The sequence below is a fragment of the Onthophagus taurus genome, chromosome 10 (genome assembly GCF_036711975.1).
Source record: "Onthophagus taurus isolate NC chromosome 10, IU_Otau_3.0, whole genome shotgun sequence".
Taxonomy (NCBI): Eukaryota; Metazoa; Arthropoda; class Insecta; order Coleoptera; family Scarabaeidae; genus Onthophagus; species Onthophagus taurus.
In genome coordinates this window covers 1,586,843-1,614,140 of record NC_091975.1, presented here as the reverse complement: position 1 = coordinate 1,614,140, position 27,298 = coordinate 1,586,843, and the positions used below count along the sequence as shown (strand labels likewise).

The 27,298-nt window shown below is 31.8% G+C and overlaps 2 protein-coding genes and 1 long non-coding RNA gene across 9 annotated transcripts in view; 1 reads left to right on the top strand and 2 right to left on the bottom strand.

The window, feature by feature from the left end:
* LOC111418345 (amphiphysin) lies at positions 1 to 16,246 on the bottom strand. Of its 3 annotated transcripts, none has more exons than XM_023050868.2 (6): positions 15,966 to 16,246; positions 2,617 to 2,752; positions 1,031 to 1,660; positions 525 to 935; positions 270 to 412; positions 1 to 217 (listed from the first exon to the last, which is right to left on the bottom strand). In XM_023050868.2, exons 1-6 carry the CDS (start codon positions 16,032 to 16,034, stop codon positions 137 to 139), a joined length of 1,470 nt encoding a protein of 489 aa, XP_022906636.2. In that variant the 5' UTR covers positions 16,035 to 16,246; the 3' UTR covers positions 1 to 136. The 3 variants fall into 3 exon arrangements, with proteins under 3 accessions (XP_022906636.2, XP_022906645.1, XP_022906654.1); XM_023050877.2 differs by having other exon boundaries at positions 525 to 761; XM_023050886.2 differs by lacking the exon at positions 525 to 935 and having other exon boundaries at positions 11 to 217.
* Positions 16,247 to 16,606: 360 nt separating this feature from the next.
* LOC111418300 (uncharacterized) lies at positions 16,607 to 24,394 on the bottom strand. Of its 5 annotated transcripts, none has more exons than XM_071199489.1 (8): positions 24,315 to 24,394; positions 24,037 to 24,094; positions 22,952 to 23,124; positions 19,889 to 19,998; positions 18,734 to 18,813; positions 17,595 to 18,629; positions 17,351 to 17,495; positions 16,607 to 17,262 (listed from the first exon to the last, which is right to left on the bottom strand). In XM_071199489.1, the coding sequence occupies exons 3-8, from the start codon at positions 23,077 to 23,079 to the stop codon at positions 17,033 to 17,035; spliced, it is 1,728 nt and encodes a 575-aa protein (XP_071055590.1). In that variant the 5' UTR covers positions 23,080 to 23,124; positions 24,037 to 24,094; positions 24,315 to 24,394; the 3' UTR covers positions 16,607 to 17,032. The 5 variants fall into 5 exon arrangements, with proteins under 5 accessions (XP_071055590.1, XP_071055589.1, XP_022906579.2 ...); XM_071199488.1 differs by having other exon boundaries at positions 24,037 to 24,138; positions 24,315 to 24,370; XM_023050811.2 differs by lacking the exons at positions 24,037 to 24,094; positions 24,315 to 24,394 and adding an exon at positions 23,769 to 23,833.
* The window catches only part of LOC139431573 (uncharacterized), a 34,663-nt gene continuing 27,303 nt past the window's right edge, over positions 19,939 to 27,298 (top strand). Inside the window, exon 1 of the long non-coding RNA XR_011641655.1 lies at positions 19,939 to 20,031. This is a non-coding gene — a long non-coding RNA (uncharacterized lncRNA). The remainder of the gene's footprint in view (positions 20,032 to 27,298) is intronic.

The following is a 27,298-nucleotide window of genomic DNA, read 5'->3' as shown; positions in this document are numbered from 1 at the left end:
TTTTCTTTTTCTTCCTCTTTTTTTACACAAGTGATTATATCTTACAGTGTTAATAATACTCTATCTACTAGATAAAATGACAACCGGTGAACGTATTCCCATTATATATTCCTTTTCAAAGAAATCGGAGCTTGTCTTAAAGGGGCCTTGTAAAATTCGCCGGGAACATTCCCTTTTCACCATTACTCTCTTTTATACCCATTAACCAACCTTCCTCCTATTTTAATTTAAAAAATTAAACAAATTTTATAAAAAACCGTCATATTTACTTGTTCTTCCGGATCATCATATTCTATAACTTGAATTATCTCCCCAACGTCAAAGGATAACTCATCGACATCTTCCCTATTATATTTATAGGTAGATTTCACTCGATAAAGAACACCTGGTGGTAAATTATCAGTGCTAGCACCTATATTATAAACAATATTCATAAAATTAATTCAAAAAAATTTTTAAATTGGTAAACGCAAAAATAGTAAAATCCCCATTTAACAAACAACCAACAAAAAAAATGTACTTACCAACTGGAATATCATACAACTCCTCAACATTTTTATTGACACTTTCATTTTTCTCTCCACCAGCCGTTGGTGTTGTTTTATTACCACCATTTTGTACCTTATCCGGTTTTTCCAATTGTGGGGTAACCTCGTCATCTCCTGGGTCCCCACCATTAATTTCAACGGCCTCGGGGGATGGTGGAGGAGCAATATCCTCGTTAGTTTTTTCAATTGATTCTTCTGGGGGTACTGCTGAAACTGGTGCAGCCCTAGGTGAGATAGGGGATCTTGGGGGCGGTGTGCCCGGGGATTTTGGGGTCGTAGGTGAGGGACTAGCGGGTGGCGTACTATCCACGGAAGCTCGCGATGCCTTTGCGGCGGTAAATTCGGGAGTGTGTTCGCTATTAGTTGGGGTTTTTGCATCATTATCAGCTAAAAACAAGTTTTAGTGCAACACTTTTTTTCATGCATACAAACAACAAAAAATAAAAATAAAACAAAAAATTGGTTTTATAGATCACACTTACGAATTGGATTAATTTTTGTTGGCGTTGTTGAAATATTATTAACAAAAGAAGATGGAGTCGTTCTTGAAATGCTCGCCGTACCATTAGTTCGTTTTACACTGTAAGAAGATCGTTGACTATCCGTTGCTAACTTATCAACAATGTTTTCTAACGTTCCAAAAACTTTTGAGGCTTCATTATGGAAGTTTTGTTCGGCGTTAAACAACGTTTGTAAATTTGTAACCAAAAAAAGAATCCTCGAATCGTACAAAGCAGGTAATTCGTCGTGTAATTCCGAATTAAGCATTTCATACGTTCGTTTCGCTTCTTCAAGTTGTTCTTTACCCCGAGCAATTTTTGTTTCATCCCTTTTCTTCGCCATATTTAATTGAAGCGCCTGAAAACTATGCCTTTGACTGTCATAATCAACCAATTTCCTTCCCCTTTTATCGATTTTCTTTTTCATCTCCGGAAATTGACTTTGATATGTATTCAGTGGGATACAAACTTGATCGGTTAATTTATGGTAAAAATCTTGCCATAAACTATCCACCGATTGTGTTTGAACGTATAAATTATCGTGACCTGACCAAGAACTTTCGTACGTATCTCCTATTGCTTCTAGAAGGGATTTTGACGCTACCTGTACATCTAGAAAAAAATAAGAATATGTTATTTAGGTCAAATAATACAGGAAATGTAGATTTTAAATGCACGCAATGATTGCGTGTCTAAGTAAGTTGCGTGTTAAAGTAGGAAATAATTTATTGTTTGTAAATGTGTGTGGAAAGAAATCAATTTTTAATAAAATGAAGATATTCAAGTTATGGGTCAGCTGTAGAATTGACACTTATTTTTGTTGACGTTTTTTAAAAAAAGGCATTTAAAACAAGTAGGTTCCTCTTCGCGCAAATTACGCTCATATCGACGGTTATCAAGCGACGAAGAGCGTACGGTGTCACTGACCGGAGTTCGCTTGCTTCATCAAGTTCCTGCTGCTGGTGGTGCAGATTTCCTAAAACTCTCACTCGTGTACAACCTTCCTGTACACATACTCACGCATCTAACTGTAAAGTAGTAGTAGAAGTCGTCAAACCCCCCTCCGAATCGACGATTAATTCTTAAAACCACATTACTCGAATAACTTCTCATTCAATTACTTAAATAAGGTTAAACCTTTCTTATGCAACATCGACATTCTTATTTGTTTGCTTTTTATTGTTGTGATATTTCTTTAACATGGCCCAGTGGCATGGAAAATTATAGAAAGGTGTGTTTCTAGTTAAACAATAGTCAGCGGCTTTTATTGTTTTAAATTTGGGTTGAGAGATCATTTGATTAACGCTTTAAGATTATTTTACTATGATTAACTATTTTTTATGCCATGAATTGAAGCTGTTTTGTTGTAAAAGCAGCGAAACCGTATTGAAAGCAAACGTTGCGTCATAAAACTCGTTTTATACGTTGCTAATTGACGCTCGGTTAACAATTCGTAATTTATTTGGCGAAAATGAGGTTTAAAAAGTTTGTATTAAATCGTTTGAAAAATTGAAAAGGTTAAATTAACATAAAATTGACTAATTAATATCGTAGGCGTGTTTACTTACTTCTAACGGCTCTTAGGTAATTACTGAACTCTTTTTGTAGTCTATTGGCGGCTAATTGTTGCCTGTTGAAGTTTTGAAGATGTTCATCAAATATGTCGTCTAAAGTTTTATCTACTTTTCCCAAATTTTGTAATAGCTGTAACAAAAAAAAATGATAAAATTAATTTTCTTAACGAGGTTGTTAATTATAATCGTTTAAAAACTTTCTATAACAATTAATTCGAAATTAAATTAAGTAATAGTAGGATTAATTAATGTTTTATAAGATTGAAAAATATAAAATTTTGGTGCCGGGAACCGAAACGATGAAGGAGACACGTTATTGTTCCCGTTCCTAATTTTATATCTTGGCAAAGAAGCAAATTCGCTTGACATACTTCGGGACTCGTTTCAATGTCTTCGCTTGTACAACTGCGCGCAGCCGATTTTTCGGTTTCCCGGGGTGAAAAAGAAATTTCTAATTATATACGAAGAAATCATTAACGCGACGTTTGTAATCACGTCAGATTCTTTTTAATGAAAATAAAGAAACGAGTTCGCGTCTACCCGAAGGCTAAATACCCATAACACACTTCCTTCTACAATTTATACACATTGAAAGTGTACATAAAAAGTCCAGCTTTCACTCGAACTCATCGACAAGGAACGAAAAAATTAAAAAAGAATTTTTTACATTATAATAATACCTCGATTTAACAGATTAATGTGGAGAAGCTATACTAGCACTAGATCTAGAACTAGAACCAGTCGGATTTATCCGTCTTAATCGATGTTAAAATTAATTAAAATTACTTTCATTTGATTTAAAATTAAAAATCGAGTAATTTAAGCCCAAACACGCAGGGTCTATCTTCAAAACTCCCAAAGATACTCAAAAATCAAAATAAAAACAAAGATGGCTGGTAAGAACTGTCATTGTGAGGTTATGTTTTGTTATTTTAGCAAAAATATAGGTTGTGGGGTATCAAATTAAAGGATTTTTAATTTTATTTATGAAACTGAACGTATTTTTAATATATCTTTTTAAATTATTTTTCACAAAAATTAATCAAATTTATTTTCACCCGATTTAAAATTAAAAATCGAGTAATTTAAGCCCAAACACGCAGGGTCTATCTTCAAAATTCCCAGATACTCAAAAATCAAAATAAAAACAAAGATGGCTGGTAAGAACTGTCATTGTGAGGTTATGTTTTGTTATTTTAGCAAAAATATAGGTTGTGGGGTATCAAATTAAAGGATTTTTAATTTTGTTTATGAAACTGAACGTATTTTTAATATATCTTTTTAAATTATTTTTCACAAAAATTAATCAAATTTATTTTCACCCGATTTAAAATTAAAAATCGAGTAATTTAAGCCCAAACACGCAGGGTCTATCTTCAAAACTCCCAAAGATACTCAAAAATCAAAATAAAAACAAAGATGGCTGGTAAGAACTGTCATTGTGAGGTTATGTTTTGTTATTTTAGCAAAAATATAGGTTGTGGGGTATCAAATTAAAGGATTTTTAATTTTGTTTATGAAACTGAACGTATTTTTAATATATCTTTTTAAATTATTTTTCACAAAAATTAATCAAATTTATTTTCACCCGATTTAAAATTAAAAATCGAGTAATTTAAGCCCAAACACGCAGGGTCTATCTTCAAAACTCCCAAAGATGCTCAAAAATCAAAATAAAAACAAAGATGGCGAGTAAGAACTGTCATTGTGAGGTTATGTTTTGTTATTTTAGCAAAAATATAGGTTGTGGGGTATCAAATTATAGGATTTTTAATTTTGTTTATGAAACTGAACGTATTTTTAATATATCTTTTTAAATTATTTTTCACAAAAATTAATCAAATTTATTTTCACCCTATTTAAAATTAAAAATCGAGTAATTTAAGCCCAAACACGCAGGGTCTATCTTCAAAACTCCCAAAGATACTCAAAAATTAAAATAAAAACAAAGATGGCGAGTAAGAACTGTCATTGTGAGGTTATGTTTCGTTATTTTACCAAAAATATAGGTTGTGGGGTATCGAATTATAGGATTTTTAATTTTGTTTATGAAACTGAACGTATTTTTAATATATCTTTTTAAATTATCTTTCACAAAAATTAATCAAATTTATTTTCACCCGATTTAAAATTAAAAATCGAGTAATTTAAGCCCAAACACGCAGGGTCTATCTTCAAAACTCCCAAAGATACTCAAAAATCAAAATAAAAACAAAGATGGCTGGTAAGAACTGTCATTGTGAGGTTATGTTTTATTACTTTAGCAAAAATATAGGTTGTGGGGTATCAAATTATAGGATTTTTAATTTTGTTTATGAAACTGAACGTATTTTTAATATATCTTTTTAAATTATTTTTCACAAAAATTAATTAAATTTATTTTCACCCGATTTAAAATTAAAAATCGAGTAATTTAAGCCCAAACACGCAGGGTCTATCTTCAAAACTCCCAAAGGTACTCAAAAATCAAAATAAAAACAAAGATGGCGAGTAAGAACTGTCATTGTGACGGTTATGTTTTGTTATTTTAGCAAAAATATAGGTTGTGGGGTATCAAATTATAGGATTTTTAATTTTGTTTATGAAACTGAACGTATTTTTAATATATCTTTTTAAATTATTTTTCACAAAAATTAATCAAATTTATTTTCACCCGATTTAAAATTAAAAATCGAGTAATTTAAGCCCAAACACGCAGGGTCTATCTTCAAAACTCCAAAAGATACTCAAAAATCAAAATAAAAACAAAGATGGCTGGTAAGAAATGTCATTGTGAGGTTATGTTTTGTTATTTTAGCAAAAATATAGGTTGTGGGGTATCAAATTATAGGATTTTTAATTTTGTTTATGAAACTGAACGTATTTTTAATATATCTTTTTAAATTATTTTTCACAAAAATTAATCAAATTTATTTTCACCCGATTTAAAATTAAAAATCGAGTAATTTAAGCCCAAACACGCAGGGTCTATCTTCAAAACTCCCAAAGATACTCAAAAATCAAAATAAAAACAAAGATGGCTGGTAAGAACTGTCATTGTGAGGTTATGTTTTGTTATTTTAGCAAAAATATAGGTTGTGGGGTATCAAATTATAGGATTTTTAATTTTGTTTATGAAACTGAACGTATTTTTAATACATCTTTTTAAATTATTTTTCACAAAAATTAATCAAATTTATTTTCACCCAATTTAAAATTAAAAATCGAGTAATTTAAGCCCAAACACGCAGGGTCTATCTTCAAAACTCCCAAAGATACTCAAAAATCAAAATAAAAACAAAGATGGCGAGTAAGAACTGTCATTGTGAGGTTATGTTTCGTTATTTTAGCAAAAATATAGGTTGTGGGGTATCAAATTATAGGATTTTTAATTTTGTTTATGAAACTGAACGTATTTTTAATATATCTTATTTTTCACAAAAATTAATCAAATTTATTTTCACCCGATTTAAAATTAAAAATCGAGTAATTTAAGCCCAAACACGCAGGGTCTATCTTCAAAACTTCCAAAGACACTCAAAAATCAAAATAAAAACAAAGATGGCGAGGAAGAACTGTCATTGTGAGGTTATGTTTTGTTATTTTAGCAAAAATATAGGTTGTGGGGTATCAAATTATAGGATTTTTAATTTTGTTTATGAAACTGAACGTATTTTTAATATCTTTTTAAATTATTTTTCACAAAAATTAATCAAATTTATTTTCACCCGATTTGAAATTAAAAATCGAGTAATTTAAGCCCAAACACGCTGGGTATATCTTCAAAACTCCCAAAGATACTCAAAAATCAAAATAAAAACAAAGATGGCGAGTAAGAACTGTCATTGTGAGGTTATGTTTTGTTATTTTAGCAAAAATATAGGTTGTGGGGTATCAAATTATAGGATTTTTAATTTTGTTTATGAAACTGAACGTATTTTTAATATATCTTTTTAAATTATTTTTCACAAAAATTAATCAAATTTATTTTCACCCGATTTAAAATTAAAAATCGAGTAATTTAAGCCCAAACACGCAGGGTCTATCTTCAAAACTCCCAAAGATACTCAAAAATCAAAATAAAAACAAAGATGGCTGGTAAGAACTGTCATTGTGAGGTTATGTTTTGTTATTTTAGCAAAAATATAGGTTGTGGGGTATCAAATTATAGGATTTTGAATTTTGTTTATGAAACTGAACGTATTTTGAATATATCTTTTTAAATTATTTTTCACAAAAATTAATCAAATTTATTTTCACCCGATTTAAAATTAAAAATCGAGTAATTTAAGCCCAAACACGCAGGGTCTATCTTCAAAACTCCCAAAGATACTCAAAATCAAAATAAAAACAAAGATGGCGAGTAAGAACTGTCATTGTGAGGTTATGTTTTGTTATATTAGCAAAAATATAGGTTGTGGGGTATCAAATTATAGGATTTTTAATTTTGTTTATGAAACTGAACGTATTTTTAATATATCTTTTTAAATTATTTTTCACAAAAATTAATCAAATTTATTTTCACCCGATTTAAAATTAAAAATCGAGTAATTTGAGCCCAAACACGCAGGGTCTATCTTCAAAACTCCCAAAGATACTCAAAAATCAAAATAAAAACAAAGATGGCGAATAAGAACTGTCATTGTGAGGTTATGTTTTGTTATTTTAGCAAAAATATAGGTTGTGGGGTATCAAATTATAGGATTTTTAATTTTGTTTATGAAACTGAACGTATTTTTAATATATCTTTTTAAATTATTTTTCACAAAAATTAATCAAATTTATTTTCACCCGATTTAAAATTAAAAATCGAGTAATTTAAGCCCAAACACGCAGGATCTATCTTCAAAACTCCCAAAGATACTCAAAAATCAAAATAAAAACAAAGATGGCTGGTAAGAACTGTCATTGTGAGGTTATGTTTCGTTATTTTAGCAAAAATATAGGTTGTGGGGTATCAAATTATAGGATTTTTAATTTTGTTTATGAAACTGAACGTATTTTTAATATATCTTTTTAAATTATTTTTCACAAAAATTAATCAAATTTATTTTCACCCGATTTAAAATTAAAAATCGAGTAATTTAAGCCCAAACACGCAGGATCTATCTTCAAAACTCCCAAAGATACTCAAAAATCAAAATAAAAACAAAGATGGCTGGTAAGAACTGTCATTGTGAGGTTATGTTTCGTTATTTTAGCAAAAATATAGGTTGTGGGGTATCAAATTATAGGATTTTTAATTTTGTTTATGAAACTGAACGTATTTTTAATATATCTTTTTAAATTATTTTTCACAAAAATTAATCAAATTTATTTTCACCCGATTTAAAATTAAAAATCGAGTAATTTAAGCCCAAACACGCAGGGTCTATCTTCAAAACTCCCAAAGATACTCAAAAATCAAAATAAAAACAAAGATGGCTGGTAAGAACTGTCATTGTGAGGTTATGTTTTGTTATTTTACCAAAAATATAGGTTGTGGGGTATCAAATTAAAGGATTTTTAATTTTGTTTATGAAACTGAACGTATTTTTAATATATCTTTTTAAATTATTTTTCACAAAAATTAATCAAATTTATTTTCACCCGATTTAAAATTAAAAATCGAGTAATTTAAGCCCAAACACGCAGGGTCTATCTTCAAAACTCCCAAAGATACTCAAAAATCAAAATAAAAACAAAGATGGCTGGTAAGAACTGTCATTGTGAGGTTATGTTTTATTATTTTAGCAAAAATATAGGTTGTGGGGTATCAAATTAAAGGATTTTTAATTTTGTTTATGAAACTGAACGTATTTTTAATATATCTTTTTAAATTATTTTTCACAAAAATTAATCAAATTTATTTTCACCCGATTTAAAATTAAAAATCGAGTAATTTAAGCCCAAACACGCAGGATCTATCTTCAAAACTTCCAAAGATACTCAAAAATCAAAATAAAAACAAAGATGGCTGGTAAGAACTGTCATTGTGAGGTTATGTTTTGTTATTTTAGCAAAAATATAGGTTGTGGGGTATCAAATTAAAGGATTTTTAATTTTGTTTATGAAACTGAACTTATTATTAAAATAATTTTTTTAATTTTTCACAAATTTAATTAAAATAATATTTATTCGATTTAAAATTAAAAATCGAGTATTATTGTATTATTTTGTTGTTATCAAAAATTTAAACATATTACTCACTCAGTCAGTTTGCGTGTATAAAAAAAAAATTAACCACCGTTATCGTGTAATATTCGCGTATTTTATAGGCGCGGTTTGAAAATATGTATTCAATACGATTAGAATATTATTTATTCCCAGGCTTTCCTAAACGCGGCAAAAAGAGATATTTAAACGCTTTCGGAATGAGTCACGCAGATGAAACAATGTGGGTGGATTTTATTGCTTTTAAATAAGGATCAAGATAATAAAAAAAAAATGATAAGAATTTTTTAAACTTTCCATTAAGCAGCTAAAGACTAAAATTATTCTTATGCAAATAATTTTTCTCAACAACAATATCTTAATGGAGACTCTCATTGTTGCTTTTATAATCCAATCAAATCATTAAACAACCCAATAAAACTCAATAAAAAACTCTATTATTTCTTCTTCAAGTTGTTAAACGAAAGGTAGTAAAAAAAATCGAAGGAGTAAAATTAAACGACGAGAAGAATTCGATCACCTGTTAAATCTACCTGTGTGTGGAGGTAAAACCAAGGTTGTCTTGAAACGTTGTTGAGTCTCTCTTCAACAAACATTCAGAAATAACGGAATCGTCGATTAACAGTAAGCGTTCGTAAAGTGAAGAGTCTCCTCTTACGAATAAAACGCGAATCGAATCGTTCTTCTACAAATAGTTATTTTTATTAAAATTAATTTTGAATTTAAGCTTAAAATTGAAGGTAAATTTGTTTTCAAAACGTTTAAATAAAACGATCTGTTTTGAATCAACCAAAAATTCCAGTAACCAGTAAGGTCGCGCCAAAAGTTATAGTTTCGAGCTCAAGTTTGATGCGAAATAACAAATATCGAGACGCAATTGGTAATTGAGTCATGGTTTTAGTATATTTTTATTACTCAAAGAGATATTACTATAAGAAACAAACTAAAGATGAGAATAATTTTAAAATGACAACATGTCCAAAATATGTAAAATACACTCCATCCTATCACAAAGATAGTTGCGTATGAGACACGCAGTTAAAGGATTCACATCCTGTGAGCTCCATGAGTAATACTTAAGCCCAAATTGCACACTTGAATGTTTTTATGCATTTGCACATTCCTTCAGTTGCATCTCATCTACCCAGAACAAACTAATTACAACATACTTAGTCTTATGGCAAGTCCAAACTATCGAATCTTTTATTTGTTACCACAACTTTTATATCTAATGTAACTGTTCAACCATTCCAAGTTGATGATACAAGAATGGAAAAATTGCTGTTAATCGTATCAGATTCTCGGGGTACAATAGATCTTTAAGATAAGGGTGCAAGGTTGGGACTATCCGATATACAGGGTGTCCCGTTAAGCGTACTGAGCGGCTGTATCTCTAGAACGGTAAGGCCAAGAGGTTTGGAAAAAAAATCCTTATAAGCAAAGTGACCAAGAGAAATAGCTGGAAATTATTTTGAAGTTCGTAATTCGACCGCTAGGGGGCGTAACTGCCATTGAAAAACATAAAGTTCCCGCTATCTCAGAACCTTAGACGATGAGCTATAACTTTGACAACATCATTTAATAGCTTGGATAATACCACATCGCTTTTGGTTTGCGATATTTCTCATATCTGTCATAATAAGGGAGGGGGAGGCCAATGCGTTTTCATATGTTTACATTTTAATATCTCCTAGACCATTCAACCGATTTGAATGTTTTCGGTGTTGTTTGAAAGAGCATTTTATGCTCTTTTTAAAGATATTTTCAGTAAGACCGTCTGCTTTAAAACAAATGAGCTAGAGGACGTTATCTGCAGCGATTACATACTTTAGTGATTTTTGAAGAAAAGTTAAATGGAACGATACTATTTACTTCACAGACCCTTAGTCACCTTCAAATTTGCTAAATTTTAGTGAAAACCGCATCTCGATGTCGCCACCCGTTCTCGAGTTATAGAAGAAAATGTTAAAAACTCGAGTGCCATCAATCGGATCCAGTTACCTCATCGAGAAAAACAAATCACATAACCATGGTAACTGTAAACATGTCATTTACTAACGCAGAAGCGTATGATAGAGCGTATGATGATTTATTTTCAATGTTTCAAATACGATGCAACTGCATGGCAAAAATGTGCAATGCAATTACGACAAAGAAAGACATTTTTCTCTAGAAGTGTTTTTAAGATTGACTTAGCGATTACGGAAAACTGGCAACGTGTAGCCCATTCAGACATCTCTATGAATTCGTAAATCATATTGGTGCGCAATGTGATCCCACATAATCTGGGAACTCCGAAAACAATTGTCCACAAGAGTTCTCAAGAGAATAATATCTCCACCACGTTGTTTTACATCAGGCCTTAACAGATACCGATTATGATAACAGACTGAACTATTACCATTGACTTTTAAATATGATTTGGGCAAATCCAAACCTTCTATCACGAATGCTATGGATGCATGAAGCATCTGTCTACAAGTTGATGTAAACTTGCATAATATGCATTCTTGGTTCGAGCAAAACCCACATTGCTTTCACCCCTTTATCTATTGGGCAGACTAAACGACCTGACTTTTCAAGAAAAACCAATAACCAGGGAAAATATGACAAAACACTAAATACCAGTAAAAACGTGTCCAGGGAAGAGACTTAAGCAGCGCTTTTTTTTCGTCGAAACTAGATTAAATAAATGCATCGAGGTTTATGGAAGGCATTTCGCTCATTAGTGAGTTATTTTTGCCAAAAATTTAAATTATTCTAAGTGTTTTGGTTTATTTTGTTTTATTATCATTGTTGATGTTTCATTGATCCGTTGGCTTTTCAACACGCCTCAAAACTAGTTTTGAAGCAGTTCTAAGCTTGGATAAAGTGTGAAGGAAGGTTCTAGATAATAAAATTTTTGTTCTCTCTTATTTGTTTCCTAAGGTTACTTGATCCGATTAAGATATACGAATTTTTAACATTTTCTTTTATAATTCGAGAATGGATGGAGATATCGAGATGCGGTTTTCACTAATATTTAGCAAATTTTATGGTGATTGACGGTCTGTGAAGTAAATAGTATCGTTCCATTTAACTTTCCTTCAAAAATCACAAAAGTATGTAATCGCTGCAGATAACGTCCTCTATCTCATTTGTTTTAAAGCAGACGGTCTTACTGAAAATATCTTTAAAAAGAGCATAAAATGCTCTTTCAAACAACACCGAAAACATTCAAATCGGTTGAATGGTCCAGGAGATATTAAAATGTAAACATTTGAAAACGCATTGGCCTCCCCCTCCCTTATTATGACAGATATGAAAAATATTGCAAAACAAAAGCGATGCGGTATTATCCAAGCTACTAAATGATGTTGTCAAAGTTATAGCTCATCGTCTAACTTTCTGAGATAGCGGGAATTTTATGTTTCTCTATGGCAGTTACGCCCCCTAGCGGTCGAATTACGAACTTCAAAATAATTTCCAGCTATTTCTCTTGCCCACTTTGCTTATAAAGATTTTTTTCCCAAACCTCTAGGCCTTACCGTTGTTGAGATACAGCCGCTCCGTACGCTTAACGGAACACCCTGTATAATTTATGTAATGGAATGTATTCGATGATAAGTTGGAAGAACGAAATTCCTCTGGTCATCAATTTTGGGAAAAAATGTACTCCCAGAAACTGTATGGTTGTAATTTCCACCATGAGAATTACCTCTTATAATAAAAGCCATCATCAATGTTTTACTTCAATTTGGGGAGTCCCAAAAACTTTATTGTTGCCTTATTTGCACCATTAAATCATCTTTTATGATTAACATCATGGTCACTATCTTCTCATCATTAACAAATATTTAATCTATCTCTTAGATGATCTCTTTTTGTGTGAATTAAATCCTATATATATATTTACTATATATAAAACCAAACTTTTAGCAATAGTTTTATTTGAGGAACTTTCCGAGAGTTGAACCGAGGCCGTTATTTTTAGTACTTTACGCAAACGCCTCTGAATGTAACTCCTGATTTACGAGTAGAGACCATCACAACCCTTACGTAATCTAACTCTCGACGTGCATTCACGATTCTCTTCCTCTCGTTACAAAACGAGAACCTTTCTTGTTAAATTAAACGGTAAACATTTCTACATTTATCGCTAATTACTTCTTAAAAACGATTTCAAATCATAAAGCGTTATCGTGCGATATTTTTAAAATATCCTTTAAGCATCATGTTGAAACATCGACAAATTATAATTTGCAAAAATCGTATTTTAATTCTTTAAATAAACTATGTAGTTAATTAAGCGTCAGCGGAAAATTGGACTTCACTACTTAAATTACAAAAAAAAACTTGTATTGTGATGTTGTATAATTCGATTGTAACCGGTTCTAAAAATGTTTTTCGTTTTGTTACTCATAGTGCTAATATCGGTTGGAGTAACGAAAATAAACTGAAGGTCTGACTCAATGGGGGTAATCGAAACTGCGTATTTATCACTTTTCTATTAAAATCCAAAAACGCACAATGATATATTATTTATTCGTTTGATTTTTCCCCCTTTAAACGGTACATTCTTCGAATTGCTTTCGTTTTTCCTCAACAACATTGTCCCCCCACTACAATAACTAACACTGTAATCTCGAGGAGAGGCCGAGACGTTCTCATTCCACTCTAACATTTCACGATACCTAGCACAGGTGTGCATCAATCGATTCTATTATAACCAAAAAGAAAAGAGCAATAAATGAATAACTCTCGACGTTCGTAAAGAGTCATAAAAATGCAATCTTGCTTCAATAAATAGAAACACAATACGATAGCGACGACAATTCTATATATAATTATTCAATGTCTATTTCCGATTTAACCTATGCGACTGTACATTGTTGAGGAAGGTCTTAATAAAACCAATAAAATACAATTTATTTTTGAGAGATTTTCTTATCTATAGATTCAATATAGGTAGCGTATTTGGATTCTCTTGTTATATCTTGCTATCTATTTATTATTGAGAGTGTAAATATGTAGGTTTACGTACGCGCAAACGTAATTGTCCGTTATAAACTGGACGACCTTGTGTACCTAATACAAAGGTATATACGGTTGAATATAAGTAGATTTTCTAATTCACTTTGGAGTTGCGCAAAACTTTTTACACAGGGTGTCTCGCAATGATTACATAAACATAATCCATAACAATTTCAATACAGGATATTAAAGTATTTTATTGAAATGACTCAAATATATTTCTTAAAAAAATGTAATATTCATAAAATTAAATTATTTATTATTATGAAATTTAATTAGAAGTTTACAAATTTCGATAAACGTCATTTCTTCAAGTAATGATATCAATTGTAGCGCCTCGCCAGTAAGCGACCTTAGCGTATCACATCTTAGTCTCGATATAATCCTTAGGTGAAATACATCTTCTGCAACAATGATAAAGGCTGCTTGACTTGATTATAAGGAAAAGTTAGGGCCGAAAGTAGCTCGAACGAATTTATTTAAGCACCAAGTAGAATGACCAAGGTCTAAGACTATGTTTATGGTTTTGCTAAGAACTTGCCTCCTTCAATTCAGTGCATTTGATCTAATTTAGAGTATTAGCCAACACGATTGTGTCATCAATAAATTATATCAAATAGTCGAGCGTAAAGGTAACATTACATAGGAAGAGCCACGCATATGCCAAACAGACAAAGGTGGCAAAAAGAGCTATATAGTATCTAACGTACGAAATTTAGTTGTTGTAAACTTGTGGTTTCAACCAGCTCAATTGCTAATTGTAGCGATTACTGAGAGCTCGATGAGTAGATTATGTGGCCGGAGGAATCTTCTAACAAACTTTTTGGTAATGTCGGAAGTATCTTCATTAATTACAAATTAATACTATCCATTAATAAATTATAGGATTTGATCAAATAATGTTGCGGAACTTGATTACTCTAGCTACTACATCCGCAATACTTTTTCGCCAGGTCCTTAAAACTTATTAGGCATTTGATTAGCTGGATATTACTTGGAATTCTCGAGCACTGTTGTTGCTGGCCTGATTGAAGGCTTAATCTCCAATTGATTGGTTAGAGTTAAGAACCAAATACAGTTTTAAATAACACAATAACATAACAAATTTTTACCAAGATTTTATTTTTTATAAGTAAAAAGTTTCTTCAATACACATAAATATAACATTTGAAATCTTTTCTTCCATAAATCTTCTGGTATTAAAGTAAAATTAGTTATTATGCAATCGTTGTACCACACCTGTACTGTACACAACCTAACAGAAAACGTTATATCGGGATTTAAAGTTTTAAAATAAATAACGAGGTTAATGGCATCTTAAAGAACATCTTAAAACTGTTTTTTTAGGATGGGCATTTTTGACGTCATCATAGTCACACGTTTGCTTTAATTGAAATGATAAATATCAAGGAAAATTTAGGTTATCTAAAAAATTAGGTAAAAAATGTGATTCAAAAAGTAAATTGCACATTTTTTTAAAAATATGTTGAATCGACTTAATAAAGTCTTGTGGGTTTAAGATAAAAATTTGTTTAAATATTGATTTTGTTAGTATTTTTGTAGTGTGCTTTAAAATGTGTTGAAAATATTGAGGAAAATTTGAGGCACCCAGTAAACCCGTTCAGTGCCAAGCAAATTCTATTCTAAGTCCGAGTTATTTTATTTCAGCTTCGTCCGTAGCACGGATTCTGCTTCGAAAATACGCGAGGACCTCACCAGGATTATTACCCATGACATTATATCATCTCTCATCTGCAACAACTATTTTCCTTCCTTATTTTAACTCGTTTATTAACCTTCAAAGTGTTAACTTCTTATAAATTATTTTTTTATAAGCATCCGATACACGGACAGCTTGACACACTTTCTTAGGAAAGTCCAAACCTGTCCGTGGAAGGCGACGACGAAGAAGACGAAGGAGAAGAAAAGGAAGAAAAAAAAATAGAAACTTTTCGGTATTTACCAAATCGGACGTGGGTTCACCATACATTTCCTTTTATAGGTTAGGGTACGTGGGATTCGATATATTCAAATGAACCAAGAAACAAACAACCAACTTTTAATATCTTGACCACAACTTCGATTACTATCTATATACCACTTGACTTTAATAAGATTTATTCATAAAAATCGAATACAAATCCAATTTAGATAAAACATAACCTAATTGTTTTTTTGAAGTTTTAAACGTCACTGACCTTCTCTTTGGCCCTTCCTGCGTGTTTCTGCACGGATTTAGCTAATAGGGAACCGCGACTTTCAGCCATTTCGATGCACTCACAATTAAAAATTATGAATAAACAAAAATTATGAAAAATTAAAAAAAAAAATAAACTTTGGGTTCCGCAAAAAAATATTTTTACCGGAAAAACCACCACTTTTTCGTTCGCTTTTATACCGCGCAAAAAAACGAAAACTGGTAATAAACGAGGAGTGATGTAAGCACCTCGCGACTGGCCACTACCTCCAGTTCTGTCTCGCTACTGACATTCGCACGCGGGGGGCTTCGGGGGGCCACCTTTCATGTCCAAATTGCCGAACCCAACAGTTTTTTATATGCAGGAAACTGTAAATAAACGCCATCTATTACTCAATATGATGTATCAATATCTTCGATGTGGAAATTGATGATTCCGTAATTTCATTATGTTTTAAGGAATTTAATTATTGTAATTATTACCACATTCTTTCGCAAATATTATTTTATTACCATATGATTGTTTTATAATTTATTTATTTTTTAATTAATAAACTTGGAATATATCGTAATAGATGGCGCTCTATTAAGTGTCAATATTTTAAATGTCATCTTTTTTAGGTTAGAATTAAAATAAATAAATTTTAGTAGTAATGTATTTATTCAGCTAGCATTTACACTTAAAAATTATTAAACATTAAACACTATACATAATCATTATTCGCCATACAATTTGCGGATAGCAAAGAAGCGGGATCGTTCGCTCGTTAGAAGGCGTTTTTTTCATCGAAGCTTTGCTCGTTTCAACCAAAATCTCAACCCGACCCCATTAAAAAGAACGAACATATTCTCAAAAATGGGTTGCATACTAGAAATATTTACACCATCTCTTTAATCGAGCAAAAGTATTGTACGTATAAATTGATTGCTTTTATCACAAAATAGCACCATAATAAACCTAAGGGGTGCGATCAAAGTTTCGAGCGAGTTTCCGTGCGGGTTTGTGCAGTAATTACGCGGAAACCATCTCGAAATTGATCGGCAATTGAAACGATTTATGTGAAAAAACTACATGACTGGATTATGATCGTAAAATTGTGTCCCCGGTGGGATTTTATAACCTGGATAGGTACTGTTTAGTTGATGTTTCGCAAAGAATGGCATGTAATCTTTATGCTGTTTCTTCGGTCTACATGCTGGACCTTTCGCCAAATCCAAAAGGTGTTGTTTTTCTGCCGCCATTTTTTCTTTTACTTCCTCGGGGGGCCATTTAAGGTCGCCCCTAAGGTTTTTACCACCTAAAACAGCAATTAAAAAATATATTTATTAATTTAAATGTCATTTAGGTTATGGAATTTGAATATTTGTTGAAATGAAATTGTTTACCTCCGAATTTCGCCGTGGCTGGTTGTGAATTAACCAAAGGGGGAGGAGCTTGGCTAACTGGAGCCTGTGGTCGTAAGGTGATTGTGCTCGGTGGAGGTTCTACTGGTTTTGGTTTGGTCAATGTCCTCTGAGGCTGTGGGGTTCCCTGTAAATAAGACAACTTAATATAATTTTGATCAAAATAGATAAACCCTAAACAAAAAAGAATAATGAAAAACCTGTGAAAACCCCAAAAATACTCTACCTGTTGACTTGGAGCCAACTGATCCAAAGATGACACCTTCTGAGGAGGTGTTGGGGTAACTTTAGGGGGATTTACTTTTGGAGGTTCGACGTTTTGAGGCGCTAAATTTTGTGGTACAAAACTTTGCGGAACAGAATTTATTGGTACAGAATTTTGTGATACAAACTGAACCGTTTTAGATGGTTCTTGGTAAGTTTGAGGAGATACAGAAGAATCAGGTGATTTTGGAACAAAACTCGGTTTACTTTCTTCTTTTTTAGGAGTAATCGGCTTCCTTGGTTTAATTTCTTCTTCGTCTTCAGGCTCAGCTCTTTCGATTTTAACTGTTAAAATCTTTTCGGCCAATTTCGAAGGTTGACTATTTTGACTTAAAGTTTGAGTTTTAAATTCCGGCGGAGGAGCCGGTTTAAAAACAGGAATTTGAGAAAATTCTTTTTGAAAACTCGATTGTTGTTGAAAACTTGATTGTTGATTAAAAGTTGGTTGTTGTTCAAAACTAGTTTCTTTCGAAGATGTCGAATAACTTTGCACAATCGGTTCACTTTGAAATTGTTTTTGTGATGATTGCGATTGAGAAGAAAATTGATATTGCTTCGTCGTAGTGTACTCGGTTACTTTCGAGGATTTAAACGATTGAACGTTTGAAGACGTCGAAGGAGATACAGATCTATATTGTGAAGAAGATGGTGATAATTGAGGTGACCAAGGTTTAGCTAAAGAACTAAAATCGGTTGGACTTTTATTCAATAAAGGTGAAGAGGGTGGCGGTGAAACCGGTTGAAACGTTGCAGAACTTGTAAATAATTTTTGTTCGTCTTTAAATTGTGGAGTAGGAGGTTTTTGTTGATTTAATTGAATAGGAATTTCGCGGGTTTGATTTTGTTGAATAGGAATATTGTGGATTTGAGGAGTTGTTTGATTTTGTTGAATGGGAATATGGTGGGTTTGAGGTCCAGGTGTAGTTTGACTTTGTTGAATGGGGATATGGTGGATTTGAGGACCAGGCGTAGTTTTTTGAGGGTTAATTGGGCCGCCCTATTAAAGAGAAAAATACAAATCGATTTAATAATATAAAAAATACTTTACGAGTTGTTGCATGGAGATATTTTTTTAATAATAATTAAATTGAAATTTCTTACTTGTGCTTGCACAGCTGGTTGTTCAACAAATTCTTCGTTATTATTATCTTCCGGTGGCGGCCAAGCAACGCGTTTTAAACCTGAAAATAAAAACGATAAATGTTAGATATTTAGTTCCCCCTTATCATATTTCTTGTCCGAGGCAAACGAGGAGAGGTCATGCTAGACTAAAATTGTGGCTTGAAGTCGCAGACAGAAAGTTGGGGGAAAGTTCTCCTCAAGATTTTTATTCAGAATATACTCAAATAACAATGAGAGAGTAAAAAGAAGCGCAGAGGAAAATCAAAGTGTTTCTTTGTAAATCCAATTTATAAAAGTATAAATTTTGATTATACTTTAATTGTATCGTTCAGTCTTTATAATAACTTATAGTGATACAATTTTGGATTCATAACCAACTACACAAAACTATTTATAAAATTTGGCAAACATTTTCCTTTGGATCATTTTAAATTATATTCTTTTTATTCATAGGGAGGATATAAATTTCAAAACATTACCTCGATTGTTATTACGATTAAAATTAAACAATTACTTAATCATTTTGTACTCGAGATAAGATCGTTTTGAATATAAAGTTTTCTTTATAAATTTTGAGTATTTCACTCAATTCCACTTCAAATTCAAATCGTTTTTGGAACAACGCCAAAGTGTACGCAATGAATTTTCGAACGTATGACTTATTTAGGACGACTACATTCGTAATCTTCATATCAGTTTACAACGATTTCAAAAAATTACAACTAACATTTTAAAGAATGATATAAAGTTACACTTACACTTTTTATCTTTTTAGGTGAACAACAACAAGAGGAACTTTCAAACGAACACTTTTCAAGAACCTTAACACGAGTATTAATTTACTCGAGAAGTACTAAGAAAAACTGTTGTGGTGGAAACAAAACTTTGGAAAGAACTGAGACGAAGTAGTGGGGAATGAGCTTTAACACAAAACTACTACTACCTGAGATTGCGCCCGACTTGATGACGTCATAAAACCCTGCGTGTCGCCTTTCGACTTTCGGAGGCGGCCACGCGATTTGATCTCGAAGCGGTTTTTGGCTTTTTTTGATACCTTCAAGAACGCGTGAGTCATAAATACAAACTTAAAATTATTTATATCATTTTTTTTAAGTTAAGCACTTTTTTACTTACTTCCAGGTTGGCCGCTTCGTTTTCTATTCTCCTCCTCCTCCAACATCCTAAGCACGGCTGAGTTTTGTAAATTTGTCGGTTTGTTCATCATGGGGTTGTTGAAGTCAATTCTACGGATAAATAATTATTATATCTCTTATTTGGTAAGATAAATCACTTTATGTTTTTTTTTTAACTTATTATTTTGAAAAAAATACGAACCTTTGGTTGACAAAAACGCTCATTTTCGTTTATATTTTAATTTCGGAGAATAATTAATTAATTATCTTTTAAAAATAATTCGTAAATTCGCGTTCGCGGCCGTTCGTTTCGCGTGTTTGTCGCGACTAATCTAATTTCTTCGGAAGATGGCGCACGCTTTTGCGCAAACCACTGATTCACATCGCTTGAAATAAGCAATTTCGGGGCTATTTTCGTTTCAGAACGCTATTGCTGACCAAAAATTTAACACAATTAGTCATCCAAAGTGATCCCACAAACATTTTTTTAGACTTTATCTTCTCATTTTTAATACGAACCTAGTTTGTGTAATTAGCACCACAAAAAAAATGTTAGACGTTTTAGGATAAAATTTTAATTTTAAATTTTCATTTAACGCACAATCTCCAAGTGGAAACGAACCGAGAACGTGCGACAAAAGTATTTTTGGCTAAGTGACGCGAATGTCGTGAGATTTAAAAGGGGATTTTGCAAGCTTTTAATACACGTGCGCTAATCATTATTCAAAATGTGCGACAATGTTTACGTTTACTTAGTTTCGAAATTTTAAGAAATCTACAATATCTCCTAGATCATAAAATCATTCTTCTCAATTCGTACTTTTTATATGCCAGTGTATACTTTGGCCACGATTTATTTTAAACGATTTTAAGCTTGTATTGTTTCTGCTACAATTCTCTCAACAAGTTAAAGATAAACTGTCAAGGACGAGACTTGATATACAAATATCAACCTTTGTTTTTGCTTGATTTCAGTTTTAGACTTAGTCATTCTCTCTTTTAGACTCTCAAATTACATTCTACCTTCTTATTGCCTTTGTAGAAGTGCTTATGCTAAGGTTTTTGCTCGTTGAAAAGGGGAAAAGGTGTCGTCAGAGTACGACTAAAGGCTAAAGATAGGAACACCTACAGGAAGTTGGTCTGAGACTCAACACCGTAAATTAGATAAATACTGAAAACAAAATTTCTCATCGTTCAGAAAAAGTGATAGATGAGGGAAAAAAGGAAATGGAAGGCCACACTCAGAACCCTCAACTTCTTTAATCTTGTATCCTCATAAAGAATACATAAATCTCGTTCCAAGATAGACATACTTTATAAGAAATTAAGCTTTTCTTTTCTGTCTTCACCATCAAGAATTTTCATAACATTGGCATCAATATGGATCTTAGAAAATAACTCTTAGCTCTCTGTATAAATTGAGAACAATTTATACACTCCCCCAGACATATCCAATCACGCCCAACCCAAATTATCATTTGACTATGTGAACATGTGCTTCTCATCCCCTCTTCTCATACAATTTCTCAATCCTCCCCACAACAACTTCAAACGGGAACATTAATGGTACAAAAGGTCAAAAGGAAAAAAAGAACTGAAACTAAGGTTAGGTGATATAAATATATCATATATCAAATATCAAATGAACGCTCGAGGCAACACACCAACTGCAGCAAAGAGCAGTTTTTTAAATGCATAGAAAGAATGCTGAAATAGATCTATGTTAACACGATTTGCTGATCTTGCCATTCTCAATAATGGAGAGTTTTGACAGGCATTGGTTCTAGGAGTAGGTGTCATAAATAGAAAATCAAAGCGAAGTAATCTCGGAGGAACGTGAACACATATAGAACCAACAAGCATTGGAGAATCACACTTGTTGTTCTAAAGTTTGTAAAAATATAATATATAATATACGAAAAGAAGTGCAAGTTGATTCGTAATCAATGTACTGAATGGAAAATTTAAAACAAAGGTATTTGAGGAATTTAGATTGAATACGCTCAATTCTAGATTTATACGAGAGATACTGAGGATTCCAAACAACGCTGCAGAAGTTAAGTGTGCTGTAAACATAGGCAAAATAGAGATTTCTAATTGCAGCAATGTTTGAAAAAGCTACCGTTGATCTCATAATAAATCCTAACATACGCCAGGCTTTGGAGACAACAGTATCGATATGTTTATCAAATAATAATTTATAATCAAATGTAACACCCAAATCTCTAATAAATGAGACACGTTGCAACCTCTCACCAGCGACGCTATAATTGTAGTGGATTGTGTTCACCCTCCTAGAGAAGGAAATAATATTACACTTTGATAAGTTTAATGAAAGGCGATTATTTAAGCAAAAAGCATGTAGATTGTTTAAGTCAGATTGCAGTTTAGAACAATCAAGAGGTGAGGAGATACGGAGAAAGAGTTTTAAATCGTCAGCATACATTAAACATTGGGCATAATTAACGACGTCAAATATGTCGTTAACATAAATATTAAACATTAAAGGGCTACCCTGTGGAACACCAGAAGGAACCGACACAGGATTAGAGAAAAAACCATTAACCGAAACAATCTGGCATCTCTCCTTCAGATAGGAAGCAAGCCATTGCAAAAGATTTCCCTGAACACCAAACTTCTTTAGTTTGAACAGAAGTAAGTTGTGATCCACTTTACTAAAATCCGTATAAACTGAATCAACCTGACAAGAATCATCCAGAGTAGATAAGATATACTGGGTATATTCAAGCAAGTTACTCTCCAGCAAAAAAACCATGTTGTCTAGAATTGATTTTAGACTTTAGGGCAAAGAATAGACGTGCATGAACTACTTTCTCAAACACTTTCCCAAATGCTGGCAAAATAGATATTATTATGAAATACAAACTAAATATGATAAAAGCAACTCTAAGATAGTTTGAAATTCTTTCGGAAGCTTGTTCCAATGGTTAATAGTTTTTAATCTTCAAGAATTAAAGAAATTGGCCATGACCTTGACATGACCTTGCAAACTTGTTACTTTTAAAAATTGTACATTTTAAGATAAATTTAAAAGAAAACTTACCCAACGGCTCCATTAGACAATACTTGCGTTTGACTTTGAAGAATTTCCCTTACATTTTGGTCGGAATAAAGACCAATGGGTGAATTATATTGTTTATTAACGAATTTTTGTTGATATTGATCTCCCATCTTTATTTCTTTAATTTAGTTCTTTTTGTCTTTGGGATGTTGCGCCTAAATCGATAAGGATTAAAATATAGATTAATTTTTAAATCGTGACAAATCGTTTGTTTTGTTAGCACGAGACGTTTTCGAGTGATTTAAACGCTGACAGACGAGAATCCGAGCCATTTGGCATTGCGTTTTAGAAACAAAATTACCATCTGTTCACAAAATTGAGACAAAACAAATTGATATTTTTTTAACAATTTAAAATTGCTAATAATTGACTTTTTTTTTTAATAATTCTTCGTTTTCACTTTTAAATATTTACAAGCCACTCAAGATGTATCTTTACAGAAACCATCTGGATCCTGAGTTAAAATAAACAAACAATTCATCTTGAAGTATTTTTATCTCTCGGAGGAGGAGTTAATTTCGCGAAACTTTCGATGCCAAAATACCAAAATCGGCGACAAACGAAAAATTTTTTTTTCGATTTTTTTGTTAATTCCACTCGAAGAGATAAAAATAGCGTTTTAAAAATAAATAAGTTAACCCCAAAAATAAAATCTTTGCATTCCAAGGTGACGCAAAAAGCAGGTGAGATGAGAATTGAGGACGTCGTGTTATTTTTGAATTCAAAATTTATATAGCGAAGAATTTTTAGTAAATAGGCCATTGACAAATAAGATGATGAATTTGCTTAATTTAACTACCTGGCTTATATAGAACCAATTATTAAAAAAACACTTTTGAAACTGAATTGAATGAAACTGAGATTTTCGGGAAAAGTTCTCCTTCTCCTGTTGTAGAGAGGATAATAGAAATTAAGGGGGGGAACTTAGTAACTAAAGCATAGAATTGGGATAAATATTTTTGTCTTATTATGATGTAGCCAAGAATTTGTATTTTACTAAAAAAACAAATTTTAACCAATAATAACACTATTTATTAATAAAGCTACATAGTTAATTATATTCTTACCTAAAAATAAGGTTTTTTTCGCAAAGTAGTAGATGAAACTCCCACTTCTTTTGAGAAACTGTGGAAAAATCGGATAGTGCCAACTTACAATCTAAAAATAAGCTAAAAATAACAATTCGTGGGTGGATTTTGTGTGCTCCCCCACTTAATAATAAAAAGAATCATCAAAAAATTTTAATTTCATTAACAAATGAGGTTGCATCACGTTACCTATGCAGTTTTGGATTAAGTTAAATCAAAATTAAAGTTTTTGAAACGTTCGGCTTTAAATTACTCACCAATTGGACCATTGACTGTCGTTATGAGTCAAAATTCCTAAACGATTTGTCTGGTATTAGTCGAATTGGCACTCATCTTGTGTATACTCAATAAGTGCCAACTAAGCAATGTAAATATAAATGTGCTTTGTCGTTTCAATATTATCTTCATGTTTCAAGGATAAAAAAAGAGTTGCAAAGAAAATAAACATTTGAAGGGTACAGGGGAAGAACATACTAAGTCACAAAAGTCAAGTTGCGAGATAATCGAAGTTTAAAGTTCAAAACTCTATAACTTTTTAAATATAGATTAAATGGGGAAGGTTTTGAGCGTGATGTTCGTACATGTTCATTCCACTGTGAAGGCTGCTCAATTCTAACTTTTGTGTTGATAAGGCCCATATTTTTGTCACACTCCATGTAACTATGTCCCCTAATTGGAAACGTAACTTGAACTGTATCGAAACGATCTAGGTCATGAACAAGGTGATGAAGAGATCTGAATAGCGTATAATTTTTATTTTGCCCGGCATAACTGTCGCAAAATATATCAAGGTGTCTTACTTCAGGTGGCAAAATGTTTTTGCAAAAGTGGTAAAGCATAGAGACCACATCATCTGCTCCCTTTTTTGCAATGGTCTGATCATATGTGAAAAAGTAAGATTCGGCGGTAGAAAGAACATGGATATTGAACATATAAAACGTTTATAATATACGTCATTTGTTGGAATATTAGGCACCGGCAGATTCTTCATAAAATCCATGCAGATGGATTCATAAGAGGCAGATTTTCTTGCTTTTTTCTTTGCTAATCTTTTCCTCTTATAAAACATTTTAGCTTTTCTCAAATGTAACTCGTTAAGTACGGTTAAATTCCGTATATCCTTTTCTTTTGCGATGCACTCTTCTGGTGTACAATTTTCTTTTTCTTTTTGAAGGCATGACACCTTAGCCTGGAATTCGTCGCAGTTCGAGCAGGTGTCTGTTCTTGGATACCCAAATGAAATATTATATTGGGTATTAAAAATATTTCTGTAACATTCGTATGACACGGGATTTTCTGGATTTATATCAGTGTACAGGGTGGTTCAAATTCGATGTCCGAATAGGCTAACTCGGAAACTATAAGAGTTAGAAAAAAAGTAGCTTACATGTCATGATCTCGTTTTTCGAGAAACTGCTAATGCCGAAAACCTCATAGCGCTATCGTCTTTTGTTTTTCCCCTAGAGGCCAAAATTGAAAATATCGTAAAACCAATAAGTGCAATTATCTTGGTTATTATTATAGGTGGAGTATTATAACTAAGACATTATATGGACACTTTTTTACAGAGAATTTCATGACATAGTCAAAAAAAATTTTTCGGTTTTAAAATTTGAGATATCATGAGAATTTTCGTTTTTTTAAATGGAAACAACCACTGATTATTCGCTTATTAAATTAGTTATTTTTTTCCGATTACAAAAATATAGGGTTCAACAGGTCTATTTCTTATTGTTTTAGAATAAAGCTAAAAATAAACTTTTTTTGTAGAATTTCCATCTAGTGTCGTCGAGGAAATTAAATTTACAGTTTCCTGTAAGTTACGGGGTGGTAGGTAAAATCTAAAAAGTTAACAATTAAATACGAAGATAACTTTTGGTATTTAAAAACAAATAATTTTTTAATATGTAACATTCTAACATGTCAAACTTTTCAAAATTTTCGTAATTGATCTTAAAAACAGGATTTTTAAAGTGACACTTCAGAAAATTTTTGAATACAAACAAATGTTGCTATGTTTATTTGAATTTAAAAAAAAACATATGAGCGCCATCTATCGATAATTTATTAAGTCATTTAAAAATAATATTAAATCGTAATAAACAATGTGAAATAATGCAATCTATTCCAACTTTTGTGTAAAACATATATAGATTAAACAGTTCAACAAATATATTTGTTTCAAATATCAGAAATATGTTTTTTTAATTTTTAGTTATAGAACCGTAATTTACAGGAAACTGTAAATTTAATTTCTTCGACGACACTAAAAGAAAAGTTTATTTTTAGTTTTATTCTAAAACAATAAGAAATAGACCTGTCAAACCCTATATTTTTGTAATCAGAAAAAAATAACGAATTTATTAAGCGAATAATCAGTGGTTGTTTCCATTTAAAAAAACGAAAATTGTGATAATATCTCAAAATCTAAAACCGACAACATTTTTTTGACTACGTCATCAAATTCTCTGTAAAAAAGTGTACATATAATGTCTTAGTTATAATACTCCACCTATAATAATAACCAAGATAATTACATTTGCGGGTTTTACGATATTTTCAATTTTGGTCTCTAGCGGAAAAACAAAAGACGATAGCCCTATGAGGTTTTCGGCATTAGCAGTTTCTCGAAAAACGAGATCATGACATGTCAGCTACTTTTCTTCTAACTCTTATAGTTTTCGAGTTAGCCTATTCGGACATCGAATTTGAACCACCCTGTACATATTGTGCAATTTTTTAATCGAAAGATCATCAGGTAAGTATAAACGTTTGGAATCATGCAAGCTATAGTGTGATTTCCTACCTTTTAGAGACTGAATATGGGAATGAACCCTTTCTATTGTTTGGTCTGAGAGTTTGTGTTTTCTATTTTTGTGTTTACACCTGTTGGAGGAATTGGAGGATTTCCTGTTGTAATGAGTGAATGTTGGCTAGTCCTTATGATCTGAGAAGTTATCCCAAAAATTGAAAGAAATACCTTCCTGCATATAGGAACCTCAATCGCACCTGTTTCACGTACCAATCTAACTTTGTAACAAAATGCATGATTATGCAAGTTACTGTCTGCTTCATTTTTTCGTGGTCTTCTACGTTTTATCTGATGAATTGAAATTAACCCAGCTAAATAAGCACTTTGATTGTTTTTCGATCCCAGCAAATTAAAATCTTTTAACAAACCGTCTCTTTCTTTAAAACATTTTAAACGCTTGCAGGAGCAACTGTCACCACACTCATGGCT

Excerpts from the sequence above, each read along its gene's own strand:
- LOC111418345 (XM_023050868.2), bottom strand. The coding sequence starts at position 16,034 with ATGGCTGAAAGTCGCGGTTCCCTATTAGCTAAATCCGTGCAGAAACAC. Across the intron at positions 1,661-2,616 it reads TTACCTAAGAGCCGTTAGAA|ATGTACAGGTAGCGTCAAAA; the intron begins GTAAGTAAACAC and ends ATTTTTTTCTAG. Across the intron at positions 936-1,030 it reads AACAAAAATTAATCCAATTC|CTGATAATGATGCAAAAACC; the intron begins GTAAGTGTGATC and ends ACTTGTTTTTAG.
- LOC111418300 (XM_071199489.1), bottom strand. The coding sequence starts at position 23,079 with ATGGGAGATCAATATCAACAAAAATTCGTTAATAAACAATATAATTCA. Across the intron at positions 19,999-22,951 it reads TTGTCTAATGGAGCCGTTGG|AATTGACTTCAACAACCCCA; the intron begins GTAAGTTTTCTT and ends ATTTATCCGTAG. Across the intron at positions 18,814-19,888 it reads ACGAAGCGGCCAACCTGGAA|GTTTAAAACGCGTTGCTTGG; the intron begins GTAAGTAAAAAA and ends TTTTATTTTCAG.